This window comes from Epinephelus fuscoguttatus, linkage group LG5, assembly GCF_011397635.1.
Source record: "Epinephelus fuscoguttatus linkage group LG5, E.fuscoguttatus.final_Chr_v1".
Classification (NCBI taxonomy): domain Eukaryota; kingdom Metazoa; phylum Chordata; class Actinopteri; order Perciformes; family Serranidae; genus Epinephelus; species Epinephelus fuscoguttatus.
Genome location: NC_064756.1, coordinates 30,401,651 through 30,422,266, shown reverse-complemented (window position 1 = coordinate 30,422,266; position 20,616 = coordinate 30,401,651). Strand labels below are relative to the sequence as shown.

Sequence of the window (20,616 nt, the reverse complement as noted above, 5' to 3'; positions counted from 1 at the left end):
TTATTCCTGCAAATCCCACAGCCTTATTATTGTGTTGTATTTGTGTGTATTTCTGTTGTGGCTACCTGTTTTTGAATGAAGTATCATCCTGTCTTTCTTTTGTCTTGTGGTGCAGGGTAACCGCACATTTTCCTCCTCCTCCAATAATCTTATTCATCTTTGTTTTCTTTTTAAGACCTGGATCGTGTTGCAGTTTTTGTATCTGTCCTCCATAGGTGTCAGTTAGGCAGCTGGGTGGTGTATTTTTTAAGTTTTCCTTCTGTTTAGCTTTCGTCTTCTTTATTTGTGACAATTTCCCCCGCTACTGTGACTGTACGTATTTGGCTACCATGGCTAAATTTTGTTTATTGGAAAACTAGACATTCTGATGGATGTAAAAGTGTTACATTGTCAGTTACTATGTTTACATGCACGAAATATTCCGGTTTTGCTCTTATTCCGAAAAACATGTAGCTGTGCATACTCCAATTTAGATGTTCTAACATGTCGTTTATCACATCAAAACATGGAAAAGTGGGATGGCTGGAGCTGGCTGTGCCATTTTCCTTCTTTGCATCAACCGTGGCGGACCTGTTTGACGGTGCAAACACAGCCTCTCTCTTTCATTCCTTGAACCAGCTTCTTGAAAAGATCATATTTGAGATATAACTGCATATCAAAAGACCTGTGGATTTCAAAGTCTTTCATAATATTTAAAAGTAGGTGTGTTTTTCCTTCCGACCAGAAATGTGGGCTTTTGGGCACACATCTCTACCCTAGCACAGAGCTGACTGTGAACACGCAAGAGGCCGTGTGTCACAAACTGTGGTTAAAAACCCCAGTGGAGATGCATATTCTGAATACACTTTACACGTATCCAAAGTATGCTTGTAAGGCCTAATTGGGACCATCCAAATGGAACATGCTGTTTACATGACCCGTATCAAAATCAGGATATTGTCATATTTGGAAAAATAGAGGAACATTAGCGTGCATTTAAACATAGTCAGTGTCTGTCGTCTGCTGAATTAAGCCTGAGTGGCACCAACACTGTACAGATCATTAATTTGACTGTGTGTAGATTGAGCTGACTGAAGAGTGGCCAATCAAAGACACTGAGCAGATTAATATGCAAATGATGCCTAGAGGCCTCTGTGCTGTACAGTACCAGTGTACTTTATAGCTGTGGTACAGTGAGTCAGGGGTCAGCACATTGCCCTTCACTCTGTTTGCTGGATTTACTGACAAAGATAACAATTACTTTTTTCGGTGGGGTAAAGTACATATGTTGCCAGGTGGTTTCCTCTGGAGCCTACAGCCCTAAACCCAATTTACTCAGGCCTTTACGCAGCAGCTAGCCAGATTATAGATCACATGAATATGTCAGTGAAACTTGTCTGGGTTTAAAGTGGAGGCACACCTCAGAGATGCCAAGAAATGAAGCAGGTTATTTCACTAAAAGAGTTTTGAGTGGCAAGCACAAAACAAGGTCAAATATAGTGAAGATAATGGAGTTAGAGTGAGGTGATATTTAGAACACGAGCCAAAGCACATCTGAAGAGTCTTACAACGCTGCTCTCCTCTGTATTGACAATTAGTTGATGTATCGAGAGTGTCCTGTCTCAGCCTCCTAAAGCTGTCAGTGCAGGAGAGGTAAATCACTACACTGTTGAGGCACGCGTCCAGCAGGAAGGAGATTTGATGGAATTTTTATACGCTGATTATGTCCACCCCCCCTTAATGCTTATTAAAGGGGATTAATCTGTATTCATATTGGAGAAAGTGCTTATCTGGAAGACGGAGGCGAGAAGCACAGCTATGCCGCCGTGTCACTCTGGCTAACATAAAAGTGTTCCACAGCAGCCCAGAAATGTGCCTGAGCACAGATAGGGACTTCAGAGGCCTCCCCGCTGCACAGCCTCCCCTCGCCTCCACCTCCTTCTCCTGTCAGTCCTCTCTCAAACCTCAGAGAATTCTCTAATGCAAGTTTGTTGGTGGTGGAACAAAGAGAAATGGCTTTAGCTATGACTGAATAAGGGATGCCAACTCTGTCTCAAACTGTCAAAGCTATATTTTATTCAGGCAGACCTGCAATGTTGGTTTTATCTGGGTAAAACCTTTGTTTAGCGGTACATATTTTAATTCCTCTTGCTGCCATTCAGTCGCTTAAACCTTAATGCAGTAAATAAACTGTTAGGACATTCATACTAGACAAGTTTTGGATTGTGTTTCTCTTGTTTAAAATCCCAAAATATTGTTCACGAGAGAAAATTGGATTAAGTAAGCTTAGGTAATGTTGATGAGGCATTAAAATGTCCTGTTAGCAGCCTCTGTAATCTATTGTGGTAGTTTCCTCTCCCTGTCATCTGGTTTACTACGTCATCCACAGAAAAGCCCCCTCTCTCGCCGATGCCTGGGCTTGTTGTGGAATCAACCTGAATGAAACAGAAAAGAGAGGAGGAATGTTCAGCCTCCTTCTCTCTTTAATCTCCATCTGTGGAACAAATGAGCCAAATTACTAACAGCTCTCCTTCTCCCTCTTGAGTAAACCAGCTCTCTTTTTTCCCCCCTCCTCTCTTTTTTTCCCCCCTGACTGGAATGAGGTGATTTCCAAAACTCTTGCTGCTTTCCTGTGTTTCCTGCGACCCATTGATGTTCTTACATGCTTAGAACTCTGGATACTGCTTTGTCATCACGGTCGTTGAACAGAGATGAAATGGATCCTTCACAGCCATCTCTCTCTTTGAGCCATGGAGTTTTACTAGCCGCTGACAAAGAGCGGCCCTTGTTATCTATAGATCACTGTAATAGAACAGGCCACATGCATGGCTTCTGGGGAGCCCGGCTAGCTGAAGGATCAGTAACTCAGCCTCCACGCTTGTAGATGGAAAACTCAACGTGATTAATGAGCCCTCTGCCTTTTCTAATCATTTTTTGGCTGAGATTTAATCACAAATCTGATAATAACTCAGCAGCAAAATAAGAAAGATGAAATGAGTTTTGCCTCTCATCAGGCATCTTGTCCTTGAGGAGCACATGACGTCTCCACTTATGCAAAGCAAAGCAAAGCAATATGCAATTCTCATCATTGCACTTTTTTTTTTAATTTCATGAAAGGCATTGGACGCAGAGGGATCCCTTAGTGAATCCATCAACCATCCGGCTGTGTATTAAAAGAACAGATGAATACATAGCTGTTCAAGCACAAGGGCAAACTGGACAATACTGAAAAGACAATGTATCTTATCTTGATCATGGAAATAAATCCTGGTTGATTGCTATGTATTATATTAGAAAAACTAAATATATGGCTTTGTCTTTTTTCTCCTCCATCTTTTTCTTCTTCGTTTCTGTTTTTTTCTGACTTTAGTGACATTCCAGAGAGTCGATGGTGGTCTGATGAGCAATGGAAGGTGAGTGTCCCATCAGAAACAAAAAACAATGGCATTCAGTGTTTGAATGCAGTATGACAAGGAAATGAAAAAAAGACAAAAAATATTATCCTCCCATCATGATATCATTATTTCATTATTTCTGTCCTAAGCTTCACATATCTTAACACGACTTTTCCTCCACGGTCATGCATTAAAAAGGCTTTATTATGCTCAGTGCTTGTTCATATTTGTATTTTTGGTTTCTACTAGAACATTTACATGCATTAATGGTTAATGTCTGTGCTGGAAAACCTGTAGTCACCCTCTGTCAGAAAAGGCTTCATACAGTATTAGCGCCTGTCTCTTTAAGCCCCCTCTTGAAAAAGCCCAGTCTGCTGTGATTGGTCAGCATTTTCAGGTCTCCGGCTTCTCTACATCTCAGCTCCATCATTGCAGGCAGAGGAATGACTGTTCAGGAGATTAGCGGCCCTTTCTTCTGTGAAAAATCACAAATAAAATCCTTTAAATGCCACCAGAGATGAGCAACCAAGATTACATGTTTTGTGACAGTAGCAGGTAGCTATTTGCAGCAGTGTACTTGCAGCGAGGATATAACTTTGTAAAGCGTTACTTTCTCTTTTAAAAAATTCTCAGTAAAAGCTTCTAAACACAACTGGTTAAGTCCTAGCAGGAAAATGATCTGAAATTTGGGAGAAATCGACAAAATCTGTAGCCAATTACATGCTTCCCGGATGTTAGCATGTAGCTACATTTAGCAGTTTAGGTCACTTAGAGTTACAGAATGACAGTATAGCAGTACTTTTTTCCATTAAAAACCACAGACAAAAGCTTCTTAACACAACCGAACATGTTCTGGTAGGAATATGATCTGAATTTAGTGAGAAATTAACATCATTGACAAACAAGTTTCCTGTCATTAGCATGTAGCTACATGTAGCAGTTCAGGCTACTTGAGGCCAGGGAATGACTGGATAGCGGCACTTATTTTTCCATTAAAAATCACCAATAAAAGCTTCTAAACACAACTGGACATGTTCCAGCAGGAAAATGATACGATTGCTGAGAAATTGACGTCATCTGCAACCAAGTTTACATGTTTCCCTAACGTTAGCATGTAGCTTCATTTAGCAGTGTAGGCTACATAATGTAAACACCTGCAGTAGCATGCCTAGAGCAGATAACCATATACATCTGTCGCAATCTGATATCACCTTGTCGCTCAAGTAAAAAAAAAAGAAAAAAAAAAAAAGGAAATGGAAACAGAGTATTCAGAAGCCTTAAACCTGAGGTTTGTGTTCACAGGGATTATTTTTATATGTTTACCTTATTATTTGAAATTATGGCCACATTTAATATGATTATCTGACATTGTAACATAAAAAAAAATATAAATGTATGACAGAAAATAAGGACAAGCACAATAGATCCCCGTATGTCTACACAAGCAGCTTTTGATTGTAACACTGATAAATGACTGATAGATTGATAGATAACCAATACCTGTTTGTGTGCCTGCCATGCAAACCGGCGTGCAAATATACATTTCTACCACATCTCCGTTCATGCATCGATAGATGAACTCATAAATCTCCTCAACAGAATTAACAGAAACAATTTAAGCAGAGAGTGCTTTTATTTTGTCATTTATCTTCCGCTGCCGGCTACAGGCAACCCAGAAGCCCTCTGGAGTGATAAATTTGCCTGTCACCTTGCGTGGGCGGCTGGGATCTGAGCACATGTAATAATGTAAAAATAATTACCCAGGGGAGAGGTGTGTGGAGGTACCCCACTTGCACCCCCATACAGCCTGCTCCATTTCAGTGTGTGTTAGTGAAAGAGAGAGGGGCTACAGAGAATAGGGCACATCTCAATGACACCAGTTACTGAGCCTTTGTGGGTATTCAAGAGACTCCCTTGAGAATCCCGGGCTTCTGTCTATCTACTGCTTATCACACCTGACTAGGTAAAGTCTCTAGATCTCAAACACTCAGTGAGAGATTGCCAACTAAATCTGACCCTGTGTCCCTGGGCTTTTGGGAATGTGTCTGTTCTGCAGTCGGGTTGCAGCATTTTTAGATTTATGCTATTTTTTTCTCCTTACTGTGTGCGAATCACTGGATGCCACAATGGACAATTTTGCCTATATTGTTCTGTGAGCTGCCAGCATGCTCTCAATGAATTAGCCACGCCACTTGCCATGCCTTTTCTCATCTACTTTCTGCTGTAGTGTTTTTCCGTCAATTTTCCACATAAGTGGTTCTGATTCTCACTCCAGCGAATGGGATTTGAAATGTCTGTATTTGTGGTGCTCTATATTTGTCATATCTTTAGTCAGTAGCAGCGACTGCCACAATTTTCACAACACTGGAATGGGATGCAGTCTGGAACTCTAACACGAGCCTCTGATCCGTTAGTCACTCTAGTGCCATCAAATCCCAGATGTTGCAACTTGCCCATCTGCCCTGAGAGTGAGACTGTGTTGCAGAGTATCAGAGGAAAATGTGTTCATTTGTTACATGAGATGTTTATTGCATTAATTAGACAATAGCAAATGAAGCCGCGTCTGTTTCCAGTTTCTCATTGGCTCCTGCCAAATTGCCCTGACTGAACAATTACATTTAATCGATCACAAAATAAATGATTCATGGAAGATGAATAGGCTGCAGATTGGTAGACCTGGACGATTTGACTTTGGCTGCTCAATTGAAATTGATAAAAGCCGATAAGGGCTCATTCCTTATCCCCCTGCCAATAGGGAGATGGTAATTAGGAGGTAGTAATAACTTCCTATCTCTGCACTGATCAATATTTTAGCAAAGCAGATTCACTCCTATAGGCAGGGAGAATGGGCTGAGCATTGCAGTGAACAGGTTTCACCAACACTGTTGCTATGGAGATCCTTTACATCCCAGGATCTGAATGCTAAATGAAATCATGTTCCCTGAGAGTTAATCTAGAAAGTAATCTGTGTTTCCCATTGCTCTAAGTGTTAGCTAATGTCTAGACTTTTAATCCAAATTCCATTCACTCGTCTGTGGGACCATAAACATCTGATTTATGAAGTTGCTTTGGAATTAATATCTCTCACTTGGCTTATTTATGGGAAGCTCAGTGTCAGGCATCTTAGGCAGTATTTATGGTTTCCTACCCATCACACGTAACTCAAATGTCTAACAGGAAGAGGAAATGCTCCAAATCAAATTTTATCTGCCAAGGTTGCCATCCATCGTAGGGTGGGCAGGGATTAAAAGTTAGGTGTTGACTTTTCATTAGATGTATGACCTGGTGTCCGCTCTCCTCACACCAGCCTCCCATCACCCCACCATCTCACACTCACACACACAGTCGAACACACACATATATATAACAAATATCGCCAGTAGAAATCAGTCTTATTCTAATTATCCTTAGCAGGAATACTGCTGTGTGATAAATACAAGGACAATGCAGCCATTTCCACTGTCAGCTCCTTCTCTTTCAAATGGTCTTTCTCTAGTGGGCTGGGGGAGGACTCGATGGCGCACACAAGACAAGTGAGACAAGTAACGACACAAAGGCATGGTCTTTTACTTTAGACGACGCGCATTTGTGGTGCAGTCTTGCTTGAGTCAACAAAAGAGAACAGCGTCCTCTTCTTTCCAGCTGCTTGGAATTTTTAGTCTGACAGATGCTAAGCGCTCAGGAGGCAGGGGACAGAAAGAGGATATGGAGGTGTATAAAAGGAAATAAAGGAAAACAGGGATAGGGAAAGATGGTATGGCAAGAGAGAATGATGGCAGTGGGGGAACATGGCAGCCAGAAAGAGAGGTAGAAGGACAGGGAGAGATGTATTACCCTATAAAAGTGCATGTGTCTGATGCACAGCCATCAATTTGAATGACTTGTCTCCCCCGAGGGCCTGTTTTGGCATTCAGGAACCACAGCGAGGGCTCTTAGCTTGCCAGTGCTGCAGTTCATTTGGACACCCCCCCCCCCTCTGTGGAACAGCTCTTCTCATTAGAACCTGTGGCTGAGGGAGAGACTGACTGCAGCACGCCCATTACCTGCCCTTGTCCTCAGGGCTCGACTCTCTCCCAGTCCCTCAGAGCCAACACGTCACCCCGCTGGAGCTGAGACAAAAAGCCCCGTCAGGCAGCCAGGCTGCTAACTACTGTGCTCTGCAGCTTCTCAGAGCGCACATGTGTATCTGTAGTCTGCTACATACAGCACTGCCGGGCACAAACAGCGGGGTGTGCTGTGTTTCTGAGAAGGCAATGCCATCCGTTTCATCACATGTGGTGCGTGTTTGACCATTGCAGGGTGTGATTTCTCAGAAGAAAATAAATAAACAGAGCAAAATAATTCTGATAGTTCTCTTGAGGGTCTTTTGTTTGCTTAAAGTGTGTTTACTATGTTTCCTCTTTCTATTAGAAAAAACTATTAATTTTACATTCTTAAATTTTCATTGCATTCTAATCCATTTTAATGCAAAGTCAATAGAAAAAGCCAGGGTTTGATATATCAGTAAAGTGACACATAAACAAAGACATTCAACTCTATCTCTCATTCTCATTTAACTCCATCTGTGTTATCCATGGTAACGAGCCTCAGACGTGATTGTACAGTAAAGTGGCCCTAATGGCCTCCCAGCAGTCACCCATGACAGGTTAAAGTCTTAATGGCTGCTTTTTATGGTTCTCACCCCCTGAGGAGGGACACAACACCTGTTAAATGGAGCTGCCCTCTCCCATATGCAGGCATCCCACAAGTGGGTCGGGTGCATCATGGTGAGGCTAGGGCTGAGCTTTGACATCTCATCAAATAAGATTTAGACTGTCTGGACATCACCGCAAGGGGTTGATGTGAAAACACAGCAGAATATGCAAGATATTAATGAATAAAGAAACGTATACATGTGGCTGTCAGCGTGCACTGTGGCACATGTGTGCAGAGAGCAAATGCATGCATTAGTGTCTCCATAGTGTGCTTCTGCTTTAATAACTCAGGGAATGTGACAAAGACACAGCAGGAGAAACAGAGAGATAAAGGGCTGCGTTTGCCTGAAGGAATTCCAACTTTGTGGGGGCGACAAAATGTATCCGTACAGTATTTCCCCCTATCTCAGAAGGGTTTCATTAGCTTGAGAGGCTTATGGCAAGCTTATCGCGTACCACCACACATTCTTGTGCACAGACTAACATTTAAACATATGTTTAATGTTTTTGGCCTCACATTGTCTCACGGCTGATTGCTGTCATGTTTTTTTATTGATTATTTTTGGAATCCAGTAACATAATGTCGAAATAAACCATGCATATTAAACGATTGAGGGTGTTTTTCTACAAGAAGCTGTGGTGTTGTGTAATCTCACAGCATATGTTTCATCGAGTGTTTCATCCTGTGTTTCCTCCTAGCCGGCCAGGCCTGCTGAATGCCAGTGACCCAGGTTACCCCTGGTTAGCGGACTCTTGGCCAGCCACCAGCCTGCCTGTCAACAGCAGCTCCGGGGGACCCAATGACCTGAGTAACTTTGGCCGAGGAGGTGAGTGCCTTGGTGCTGTCCCAGGTGCTGTGAGAAAGAGACCGTAAGAGATGAAAGATGATGACTTATCTTCCTCTCTGCTCTACCAGAGCTCCTGTTGTTCATCATGTACATATGTGCATGCAAGATGTATACACATATGCATATTGCACGTGTGTTTGGGTTTATATTTATATATCACTTCAGAGGACAGCTAGAGCATTAACAGCAGGGCCTCCACTGTCACCAGGCTGAGTAATGGCAAATAGTCCAGCCTGGTGTCACAGCCCATACCTCAGAGCAAGAGAATGTGTGGGGAGAGACGGGCAGAGGAGCAGGGGGTGGGCGGGTGTTTGAAAGGATGGTCTTGAGCAGCCAGTCGTGAAGGACAGGCGCAGCTTGACTGGCGCAGATGCGGACACTTCCGCCATGGCTCTACATCATCTCCCCTTCACTGGGCATGCAAACCATGCACCACGGAGAGAGTCTGCTTGCTCTTTCCCTGGCTCTCTCCCTCTCTTCCTCCCTTCCTCTGTCATCACACACACATGCAGAGCAGCAGCAGTATCCCTCATGTATATGAACAGAGAAGGGAGGGGAGTGAGATATCCACACATGTGGGGGAAACAGGACACCTCAACTGGGAGGCTGAGGGTTGGGATGCATGAATAACTGGGGCTGAGTTTTTTGAATGAGATCAGCCTATTAAGTGCTGTTTCTTAAGATGTGAGCTGACCCGAAAGCACAAAGACACAGACTGTAATTCCATAACACTGCAGAACCACATGTACTTGAATCCCTGGTCACTCAAGACCTGATGTATACAGATAGTCAGCCATTAAACAGCAGACAAATCTTTATTTAAACATTCTAGACATTTTTTTAGAGAACAATTATCCTATAAACTCCCTCCCTTTCTTTTTTTTTTCCAGATCTCCCCACTGGGCAAGGAGATAAAACAGGCACCATGCTCTCTGATGGAGCCATCTACAGCAGCATAGACTTCACCACCAAAGCCAACTACAACAGCCCTGGCCAAACGTCCCAGGCCACTCCCTATGCCACCACCCAGATTCTCCACTCCAGCAGCATCCACGAGCTGGCAGTGGACCTGCCCGAGGCCCAGTGGAAGGCTTCACTCCAGGCCAAACAGGAGATGGCCAACCTGGGGTACTCGCTGCCCGACAAGAACTCCTGCAACAACAGTAAGCTACGCTGAGAAGCTGGGATGTTGTTGTTCTCATGTGTGAGGTTTAGCAAGTGTATATAGAGTATGTACAATAGCTGATTATTCTTATCCTCGGACATCAAAACCAAAGTGAATTAGTCCAGATCACACATTTACATTTGTAACCAGGCCATGTGGAGTTAAAACTTTTCCACCATAAGTCTCTGAAGCCTTCCTAAAGCCACTGTGGTCTGAGGGAGGCTGTCTTAAAACGAGTCATTTTCCCCCAGCAGACATCATCTTGGTTACACTCCAAGGTTGAATAAACATCTCATGAGAGAGCAGTGCAGTTAAGTCATCCATCCATTTTCTTGCCGGGTTTTTCATGATAGTACCACCCCTCCTTCAGTTTCAGGGTAATCGCCAATCCATATTAGCTTGACTAATGTTTAAGAAAATAATCCAAATTAATTACCGTGGATTTGATGCAGGATTTTTTAAAGCCGAGTGGAGTTTCATACTTTAGGTGTAATGAGTATTCCTCGGCTGTATTCTAATACATATTTATGATCTCATTTTCCAACAGTCTAAAACAGATTAATTATAGTTTTTACATAGTCCCTTTAATGCAATGAATCTTTAAAAACTGTTTTACTAATACACCCTGTCATTATTTTAAGAAGTATGATCATATGTGATTATGAATGATTAAAATCTCTCTGAAGGGGGACAAATATTGAATTAAAATCTCCACTATTGACTCATTTACCCAATTGAAAATTGATTCAAAGATTAGCGCTGTGTTTTTCGGATCAAAAACAAATCAAATTTGTCCAGCAAACACAGCGCCTGTTGCATACAAATCACTGAGTGAATGAAAGGTTGAATAAATGCACCCTGTTGAATGTATGAATCCTGAATTTGTCCTGCTTGCTCAATGCTCTAACTGCATGTTTGCATGTGCTTGTGCTAACTGCCAATCACCTGATGCCACTGTGATTTTTGCCCTTTAACCTCCACTGTAGCCCTCCTTTTCATTCCTGACTACCGATTGGCCGAAGGATTGTCTAATAGAATACCACACAACCAATCACAAGATTTCAGCACCACCAGCTCTCACAACAGCTCAGAGCGAAGCGGCAGTCTCTCAGGTTGGTTTACGCAGCAGAGAATTTTATAAAAAACAAACTGGGACACTCTCTGGGGCTCTGCAGCTTGACTCGATGATTGACTGATATCCTAATTGCTTTATTGATCTGTTATTTGCATGTACTAACCTGGCATCTGAGAAAAATTTTATTAGCACAGTCCCTCTCCCTCACCAGAGATGCTTTGCTCACACAGCTCCGGCTGCCTACAGTTCATTATATGTGAAATGCTTTAATGCTGGATGGATTAATGCTCTTTGAGTATTTTTTTCAGTCATATGGGTTTCTGTGTACAATAGCTACTACTGTACACAGCCATGTTGTGATATTGGATAGGAGTCAACAGCTCCTTGGAACAGAAAGAAGCAGGACATTTAAATCAGAGAGGAAGAATAGTTCTGTGATCTCCTGACAGGATATCGCTGCAAGTGCTAATGCTGGGTTTCTGCCATCACTGCCGGTCCTTGTAAAGGCTTTGTCTTTCACTGTGTGAGTGAGCAGACGGGAATAGGGGCAGAGGGAGTCTTTCAGACAGAGTGGACTATAGACACACACACACACACACACACACACACACACACACACCATTAGAGATGCTTGGCTGGGTAAAGTGGCAAAAATACCTCCCTTTTTCCCTCTTCTCCTAATGGTGGCTGACTACACTAAAACCCATGTTCAGAGAATTACAATGTCATTTATAGGACACCAAGGCAGCCCTCTGCCTGCCTCCCCTACACTCTCCTCTTTTATCTAGTTACAAGCCACTGCCTTAACTGGTCTGTAATTCAATGCTCCGGCACACAGTGGACAGAGAGAAGGATGTGAGGCGGCCTTGCTTTACAGGCAGATTCTTCCTGAAGACAGGCAGGTTACTGAGGGCTGAGTGGACATTGCACATGCTGTATTGCTATTTTATAACATGTAGAGAAACATAATTAAGAATTATCGCTGCACAGTATGTTAGATAATATGCTTTAAAAGAATTGCTCAACTTTTTGTGCTGAGAGTCAGATAAGAAGATCGATACCACCATAAATACAAAAATATCCTGCTGCTGGCATCTTGCGCTAGTGATGTCATTTGGGGCCAGAGTCTGCGCAGAAGCAATCTCTGCCTTCTCATGTTCCCACCCATACACCCATTCAACCAGTCATGAGCAAACTGACTGGCACAAACAGCTGTCAGTCATGTTGTCAAAGCCCCTTTTTATTGTATCAAATAACTAGTTGAGACCATCTTATCAGAAAAACAAACACTTGAACACACATCAGCATTAAAGGAACTACCTGAAATGATAGAGAGAGGAAAAAAAAAAAAAACATCTTTGGGACAAATTATTTGTTGCGTACTTGACTTTTAGTTTGATTCATGCCCCATCTGCTAACATGGAAGGGGTGGAGTTTATGATCTATACTGCAGCCAGCCACAAGGGGGAGCGATCAAGATGTTGTGGCTTCTCTTTTGCAGAGCTGTCAAATTGCCCATCTTTATTATACAGTCAATGGATACCACTCTCGCTTCAGTAGGCCTTCTCCAGCCACTGTCTTGTTAGCTCAGCTTATCTTAGCTTAGCTTAGTTTAGCTTAGCTTAGCTTAGCATTAGGACTGAAAGTAGGGAAAAACAGCTAGCATGACTCTGTCCAAAGATAACTCATAACCCCTCGTTAAAACAACAGATAAAGTAAAACATATCTAACATATAATTTATTGATGGATTTTATTACTTTGTGACAGAGCCAGGCTAGCTGTTTCCTCGTGCTACCAGTCTTTATGCTAAGCTAAGCTAACAGACATAACTGACTGTAGCTTCATATTTAACAGAAATGGATGAGAGTGGTAACAATCTTCTCATCAAGGTCTTGGCAAAAAAGGAAATAATAAATAAAAGCTTACAGTATGTAGATACTGTGAGGAAGACGAATGATGAATGTCATTTGAAATATAGGAAGGAATTTATTGTTTAAAGTGTTAACCTTGGTCAAAAGCCTCCCACCTACCCTTTTATGGTATAATCAAGGTTATCTGTTTCAGGGAGTTCTGGGTACAGCTTCGCACATTTACTTGAAAAAAATATATAAATAAATAGATAAGACTGATAGAAAAAATGAGCGTGCATCTGTATTATTGATACCATAAAAGTGAATTAATTAGCGTGTTATTCATTAGACCCGTTGCTATAATGAACAGGAGATAAGCAATAAAATGGGTTTTTGAGTCTAAATGTGTTTTATATAGTATATGTGGTGCACTATGTACTACATTTTAAACAGTAATGGAAATTTGAATCAGCACAAGCTAAGGTTTGATACAACCAAAGTAAACTCAGCATTTGAAGGGGGGAAAGTTGAAGTTACAGTGCCTCACTCTCCCTCTGAGGAGATGGAAAGAATAATGAATGTCAGGTCTGAAGGAGGAGAGCAGGATGAAAAGGAACAGAAATAGAGCAGCTTTCATGGCAGCATGGATCTCCACTGGGGACATGAAGCTGCTCATTAAAACCTTTCTTAGTGTAGGGGAGAAGAGGTAGCTGGTGTTTTCTGTGTTTTCTGTAGCAGCTTGAGACCCTGAAGACTCCACATTCCCCTCACACTCACGCTGTCTGTGACGCTACAAAGTCGATGATTATGTGCAGTCCGTTGTTGTGTGTGACCTTTTGTGTTCCATATATGTTGCATCTCACCTCATTATGTAATATGTTGTTTTCTAAACATAGCCAAGAAAAATGATGATACATGACTTTCAGTTATTTTGATGTCCTTTTTGAAATGATTCTCCCACTCATAAGTTATATCTGGCTGTGTAGTCTTTCTAGAGTCGCTGCTCTGTGGCTTTCCCCCTCAGCACTGACGCACCCAATGAAAACAGAGCAAGCTCAAGGCTGCGCAGCCCTGCAGTTATAGGCTGGGAGCGCCCAAACCTTGGGTATAAATACCCAACGCTGAATCTATATATAGTATGAGTTCCCCTTTGAAGAGAGGCCCAGTTTTGTCAGAGGAGATGGGTTCGCTGTGTAATTCCTGTGTAGCTCCTAGCCACAGCCTCTCTCTCTGTATTTTTCATATTTGGGGTGAGCTGTTGTAATTCCTCTGCCAGACCATCCTTCCCTAGAAGAGGCTCATTTACAATATTGATGGCTGGTCTTGTGTGGAGGGACTAAGGATGATTGAACAATCACGTCAGCTCACCATTTATTGGTAAAAGTCAAGCGTCGCCCAGAGGTACGATTAGGAAACCCAATTACTTTCAGACTATACTTACACTGTGGTGCCGCCTGCCTTGGGCTTACAGTTGTTTCTTTTATTACTTCCATTCTTTATTAATCTTATTCTGACACCCCGTCTATCTCTTCATGCCTGATAACTCCTCCACTGCCCCAGCATTGTTACAAAGCTCATCTTTAAAGGGCCTTTGTTTTTCTTCCTGGTAAAATAGTTTGTAAGAGTAATAGAACCGGAATTTCGACGATTTAAAACATATTGTGCAGTTTCCTCTGTCTCTGCCATCTGGCTGCCATAAAAATCAATAGACCTGTACCTCATTGCCTCTGTAGGTTTCTTTTGATGACAGTGATCTACTTTTTACCATGCCTGAGTCAAGCCAGTTTATTAGATTGCATTAGAGTGCATGATGTTACATTGCACAAGATGCAGTATTGGCAGCCTTTTTTTGTGGTGCTGGGAAAAGTGATTACAGGCCTTTGGCAGCGACAGCTAACCAACAATTGACAGATACAAATGTGTTCAACAGAGTTTCCAAAGATGGCTTTCACTAGTCTGTGTGGCTGGTGACGTCAGTTTGGGTTATTTCCTGGATTGAGATGTTAAGTGTTTACTGGTAGAGAGGCACTGCCACAAATGGATTAATACATGCAAATACTCTACAGTGTGCCTCCTTCTTCCCTTCCATATGCACAATCTAATAAGCATGAGAGAACATTTATGTATTAATAAACGCTGAAAAATCAATGGCACAGTACAGGATTGCACACCATGGAGATGCTATCCAGTGTGTGATAAACTTGATAGATATTGCTATTCAAGACGAGATGCAGTGGCGCCCCTGGAAATTTTCCCTTAGGGCCCATTTTACAGGTTGCAAAATGCAAGGTGCACGGCATTGCCTTTTTTTTAATTGAATGTCACTAGTTGAAAAAAGAGAGAAAAAAATGCTTGCTGTGCCTTTTTATTGTTGCTAGGCAACCACCCCATGACATCCTTACACTAACTTTCCTGTGTAATCAATCTACGTTTTTTGTTTTTTGTTTTTTTTCCTCCGCAGTAATTAGTAGCTAGTTACTAAAATGGACGGAGAGAGGGTACTTGCTCCAGCTCTGGCTGATGGTGAGTGGCTGACAGCAAATAGTTTGTTGAGCACAGAGTAACAGAGATCTGTGTGGGTACAAGAGACCTTAATGAAAAGGGTGGATCACAGGGAGAACCACCAGTTGGTCCGGGGGCTTCACCTCGATGATGTCCATTTCCAGGCGTATTTCAGGATGGCTCGGGGACAGTTTGACAACCTGCTGTCTATCGTCAGGCTGTATAGCTCTGGGTATCCAGCAACCTGTACCATTATCATGAAAAAAAGATGACATAGGGCGCTTTTCCGCTCTGAACTGAAGTTTTTCTCAACTTGAGGAGTTCAGAGTGCTCTGGCAAAAACACCAGGCACCTAGATCGCAGAAATGTGAGGCGTGTCACAACACAAAAACTGCAAGGAAAAAGCTTCATTCTTGTTTAAAACAATTACAAAAAGGCCTCCAGCTGCTAAAATGCTTTCTGTATGATCGGGGCCTTAGGGTGGTCAGGTGGGGCCATTAAAAAATGTTGGGGTGACACACACTGAAACCAAAAGCCATTACTGAATTTAAGTACCCCTCTGAAAGTGGCTGTGTCCGTTTTTTCCTCGCTACAGTTTAGCTAGCTTGGAGGATTGTGTAGCCCCCCTTCTAGCCCCAAGTATCTTAAAAATGAGTGTGCCACAGCCTCTTAAAGACAGTCATGTTGCCTCCAGTTATTTTTGACTATTTTCACAAGGGGGGCAGAAGAGGGTCCAGCAATTGTACCATGGTGGCTGTAGCCCTCCGTGACCACCTCTTGGGGGTGCTTCTGACAGGATGTGATAAAACCAAAAACCTGTGTGTACTTTTTTATTATCCGTCATCACAAAAGGATGTATTTTTAAAAAAAAAAAAAAAAAAAAATCTGTATATTTGTCAACAGAAAAGTAATAAATTATCTTGATAATTGACAAATTTAGGTTTTGGTATATTTTCCTCTAGCAAAGATGCTTAACTAAATATCTTTGGGTCTTGGGCTGTTAGTTGAGCAAAGCAGGCAATTTAATGATGTCACCCTGAGGTTTAGGACATTGTGATGCTTTTTAAGACCAAGCAATTGTGGATTTATTGATAAAAATAATTATCAATAATGAAAATAATTGTGATTGCCGCCCTAGTAAAGGCAACATGTTCTACCCATTCAGGTAATTAAGACACCAGTACCACAGGTCTTAAGTTGTTTGAAATGAAGTGACTGAATTGTCTACAGTTAATTAAAAAAGAAGAGTGCTCCTATTTCCACAAGAATTAAAATTGAATTAAAATGAGCTACAAACCGATGTTAAAGAAACCATCCAAAAACTGCTTTTTTTCTCAGTGTCTTTTATTAATAAATTGCCAGTTGATAAAAAAAAACACCTCTGAAATTAAGTTAATGTAAATAAATCATTTCCCTTATGTTTCTTTGTTTATAAGTTTCAGAGCAAACTGGATTTAGATTTTAAATTGTATTACGATCCAACTGTAATATGTCAATTTTCCATCGGCCACGCCTTAGTCTTCAGGAATACATGTATACTGTATAGACCTCAGCTTAAAAACAGATTTGGGCTTGAAGTCGAATGTGTTTTAAAGAAATATAGGTTTCTTCCACTGTGACCAAATCGTATAAAACCCAGTATTGACCTGGCTGGCAGATTTATAAAGATGGATGAGACAGAGGAGAATCTGGCGTTGGAGGGATATGAGTGGAAATGGATGGGGTTAGCGGCTCTCCGGTGTAATAAAAGAAATGAAAGTAGTAATAGACTCTCAGTGAATTCCATTAGGGACACACTGACACTACACAAGCCATTCATTATGATGATGCTGTGAAGTGAGATATTTCATTGTGGAGCCCAAAGCCTGGTGTGAAAGGGGACACTGAGGGATGGGTGGAGCACAAAGGTCTGCCTCAACCTCGTTTACTGCCGTTCTCTCCTGTTTCTATGGAGATTTGAGGCCTTTCAACCAATTAATCAATGGAAGCAAGCTTTTCATACGGCAACCTTGAGCTTTTCTATGTAAGTGCTGACAGCCAGGAGCCCATTGAAATCTTGTGTTTGAAATTGTGTACAGTTTTCTATGGGTATGTTGAAACTGGGTCCAAATGGATCTGTAATCTAAGTAGCATGTTTGGACTTAATTGAGTTTTTTTCTGGTTACACATTAGTCACATGGCAAAAGCAGCTACTGTAACTTGCAATGCTACCCCACTTGTATATTAGTTTTTAATTGATTTTCTTTTACAACCTAATTTTCAATGATTGTGTCTCTTAAATGCATTCTTTTCTCTTTGTAGGTGGAAAGGGAGGGAAGAAGAAGAAGACCAAGGCTGGCTCCAAACCCACTAAAGCCAATGGATCCAACTGGGCCAATGTTCCCCTGCCCCCTCCCCCTGTTCACCCTCTCCCTGGCACTGAGATGGACCATTATCCCAATGAGCATCATGAAGGAGGAGGGTATGTCTACAAGGGCTTTAAACAAATACATTATTTGGGTATGAGCAGTGTTCAGTGCAGCATAAATATTAAAGGGATAGTACACCCAAAAATGAAAATTCAGCCTTTATCTAGTCACCCTCATGCTGATGGAGGCTCATGTGAAGTTTTAGAGTCCTCACAACACTTGTGGAGATCCAAGGGGAGAGGGGGTAGCAACACAACTCCACCTAATGGAGGCTTATGGTGCCCCAGATTCAAACGTCCAAAACCACATAATTGAAACCACAAAATATCTCCATACTGCTCGTCCGTAGTTATCCAAGTGTCCTGAAGCCCGACTTAAAAAGTTTTTTGGAAAAACGCACCGCATTCACGTCTGCGCGCTTGTGGCATATTTGTGAATAGATAGTGGCTGAATTTTCATTTCTGGGGGCACTATCTCTTTAACTGATGCTGCACAGTTTTATTTTTACCTTATGATCAGGTATTGAAGCCTGGCCTAATGCGCGACTTGAAAATATAAAGGAAACTGACAAGCTGAAGTTCAGCACCATTTCAACAGCAAATGCAGTATGGCCAAGAGAGCTTTGCAATGCAGCCCAATTTATTCCGGACTTTTATATTCCTGTTTTATCTTCTGTTTTATTTCAGTTAGTTGACCCTATTTCAACTTAGGCCATTAACAGTTACATAGTCAGGTTTTATTTAGCTTTATTTAGGATTTTAGGACTGATAACAATATTGATATATACACTTTTTTCTCCACCTAATTTTAGCCATCATCAAGTCTCTTCTGTAGTGGCATTAACATCTTATTATGCATGCATACTCTATGGTAATGACCCACCAGCAGATGGAGACATGAAATAAAATGCTTTTCAATTAAAGTAATATTAGTTTATTGTGCAAAATAAGAAAAAGCATGTTGGCCGATTCCAATATTTCATTTTAAATCCAATATTGGCTGATACTAACGTGCCAATATTATCATGCATCCCTAGTTTTGATACACATATAAACAATTAACAAATATTTCAATGCAGCACTTTTTTTTTTTTTTGCAAACATTTTTTACAGGTTTAAATTATGGACCTGAGACTTTTTTATACACACGAAAGACTTGTTTCTCTTAAAATCTGGTCTCAAATTTGTTTAAACTCCATGTTAGTGAGCACTTCTCCTTTTCCAAGATTACAAAGATCAGCTCTATGTGAACGAGATGTGTCTCACTGTGCATGGCAAATGGTGGTCACACCAGATACTGACTGATTCTTTGGGGTATATCTGTGACAAGAAAAATGCATTTCTGTAGTGCAGTCATGTGAAATCCCAATAAATGTCTTTTTTTCCCACCATAAAACTGCACATTTTAGATTGGCCTCCTATTGTGACCATCCCAGGGCACACCTGTGTAGTAATGATGCTGTTTAATCAGCATCTTGTTATGCTACAACTGCCAGGTGGATGGATTATCCTGGAAAAGGAGGAGTGCTCAATAAGATGGATTTTAACGAGAAAAATAAGTCTTTTGTGTGCATAAAAAGTGTTAGATCTTTAACTGAAAGCTGTGGAAAAACAGGAGCAAAAACAAAACTGTCTTGGTCCCACATACAGATATGATGTAGGTAAATGGTTGAAATATTATGTTACAAATGTAATGTATATAATTTGTGAGCAGCTAACCTTATACATGCTCTTATGGGGGATAAAAATGGCAGTACACAACAATTTAACACAGAAAACACAATGGCAGTGTAGTGTAGATATAGAAATCTGAATATTTATATTCTTATTTGTGAAATAAACAGACACAGATAGTATTTTTGTGTTACACCCCCGAGGTCTACAGAATATGCCTATTAGAGATTGCCACCTTTGTGGTGTATGCACTTGAGCTTGCTTATTGCTACCATTGTATGTTTCATCCTCTGACTACCTCAGTAGCAGAGAATCTTGTGTGTTGCTTGCTGGAACAAAAAAGACAGTGCTTGCCAAGGTAAGCAACACCACACATTGCCATGCGCAATAACAGGGTTCAGCTCTGTTTTCTCTGCAGCTAATTACTGTACAACTGTACATCTGGAGAAAAGTGAAGGATCAACGTGTGTGTGTAGCCTCCACAGGCAGCCAGATAACACACACACACGCACTTACGCAGGCTTTTTACACAAAATTCATATACAGATGGCTGCAGATCAAACTATCTGCTGATCCTGTCTTCAATCTATGGGACGACTTCATGACGGGAAAATAAATGGAGGAGAAAAGAAAAACAACATTGGAGCAGTCTCCTGCTGCTGCTACCACCATGTAGATACACAGATGGTTTCAGATTAATCTATTTGCTGAATTCCATAGTGGGGGAAGAAAATCATAATTGCATTGTTTCATAAAGAGAAAAGCGAGAGACAGACGGACAGAGAGGGGGATTCATATCAGCAGAGTGTTATCCTCCACCTCAGAGTCTGAAGCAGGTGTAAAAAGCTGCCAGAGTTCTTATAAATGTTTGATGCAATACTAATCACTTTTTACGTTTACCTACACACCAGTTGCATTACATTTTAAATCAGCTGGCTCATTTTAACATATCATTTCCTATAATGAATCCAACAGGAGCTCAGACATATTTTGCTGTAGACACAAAGTAACAGAGGCTTATTTAAG

The 20,616-nt window shown here is 41.5% G+C and overlaps 1 protein-coding gene across 9 annotated transcripts in view; it reads left to right on the top strand.

Annotated features, from left to right (window-relative positions):
- Nucleotides 1-20,616, top strand: part of robo2 (roundabout, axon guidance receptor, homolog 2 (Drosophila)) — a 364,614-nt gene that overhangs the window by 327,428 nt on the left and 16,570 nt on the right. For 6 of the 9 annotated variants that reach the window (XM_049575690.1, XM_049575685.1, XM_049575689.1 and 3 more), the window contains 5 exons: nucleotides 3,350-3,392; nucleotides 8,768-8,895; nucleotides 9,807-10,079; nucleotides 11,068-11,193; nucleotides 17,811-17,970. In XM_049575690.1, coding sequence (XP_049431647.1) covers nucleotides 3,350-3,392; nucleotides 8,768-8,895; nucleotides 9,807-10,079; nucleotides 11,068-11,193; nucleotides 17,811-17,970 — 730 coding nt within the window. The remainder of the gene's footprint in view (nucleotides 1-3,349; nucleotides 3,393-8,767; nucleotides 8,896-9,806; nucleotides 10,080-11,067; nucleotides 11,194-17,810; nucleotides 17,971-20,616) is intronic. The other 3 variants (XM_049575692.1, XM_049575687.1, XM_049575686.1) reach the window with 1 other exon arrangement.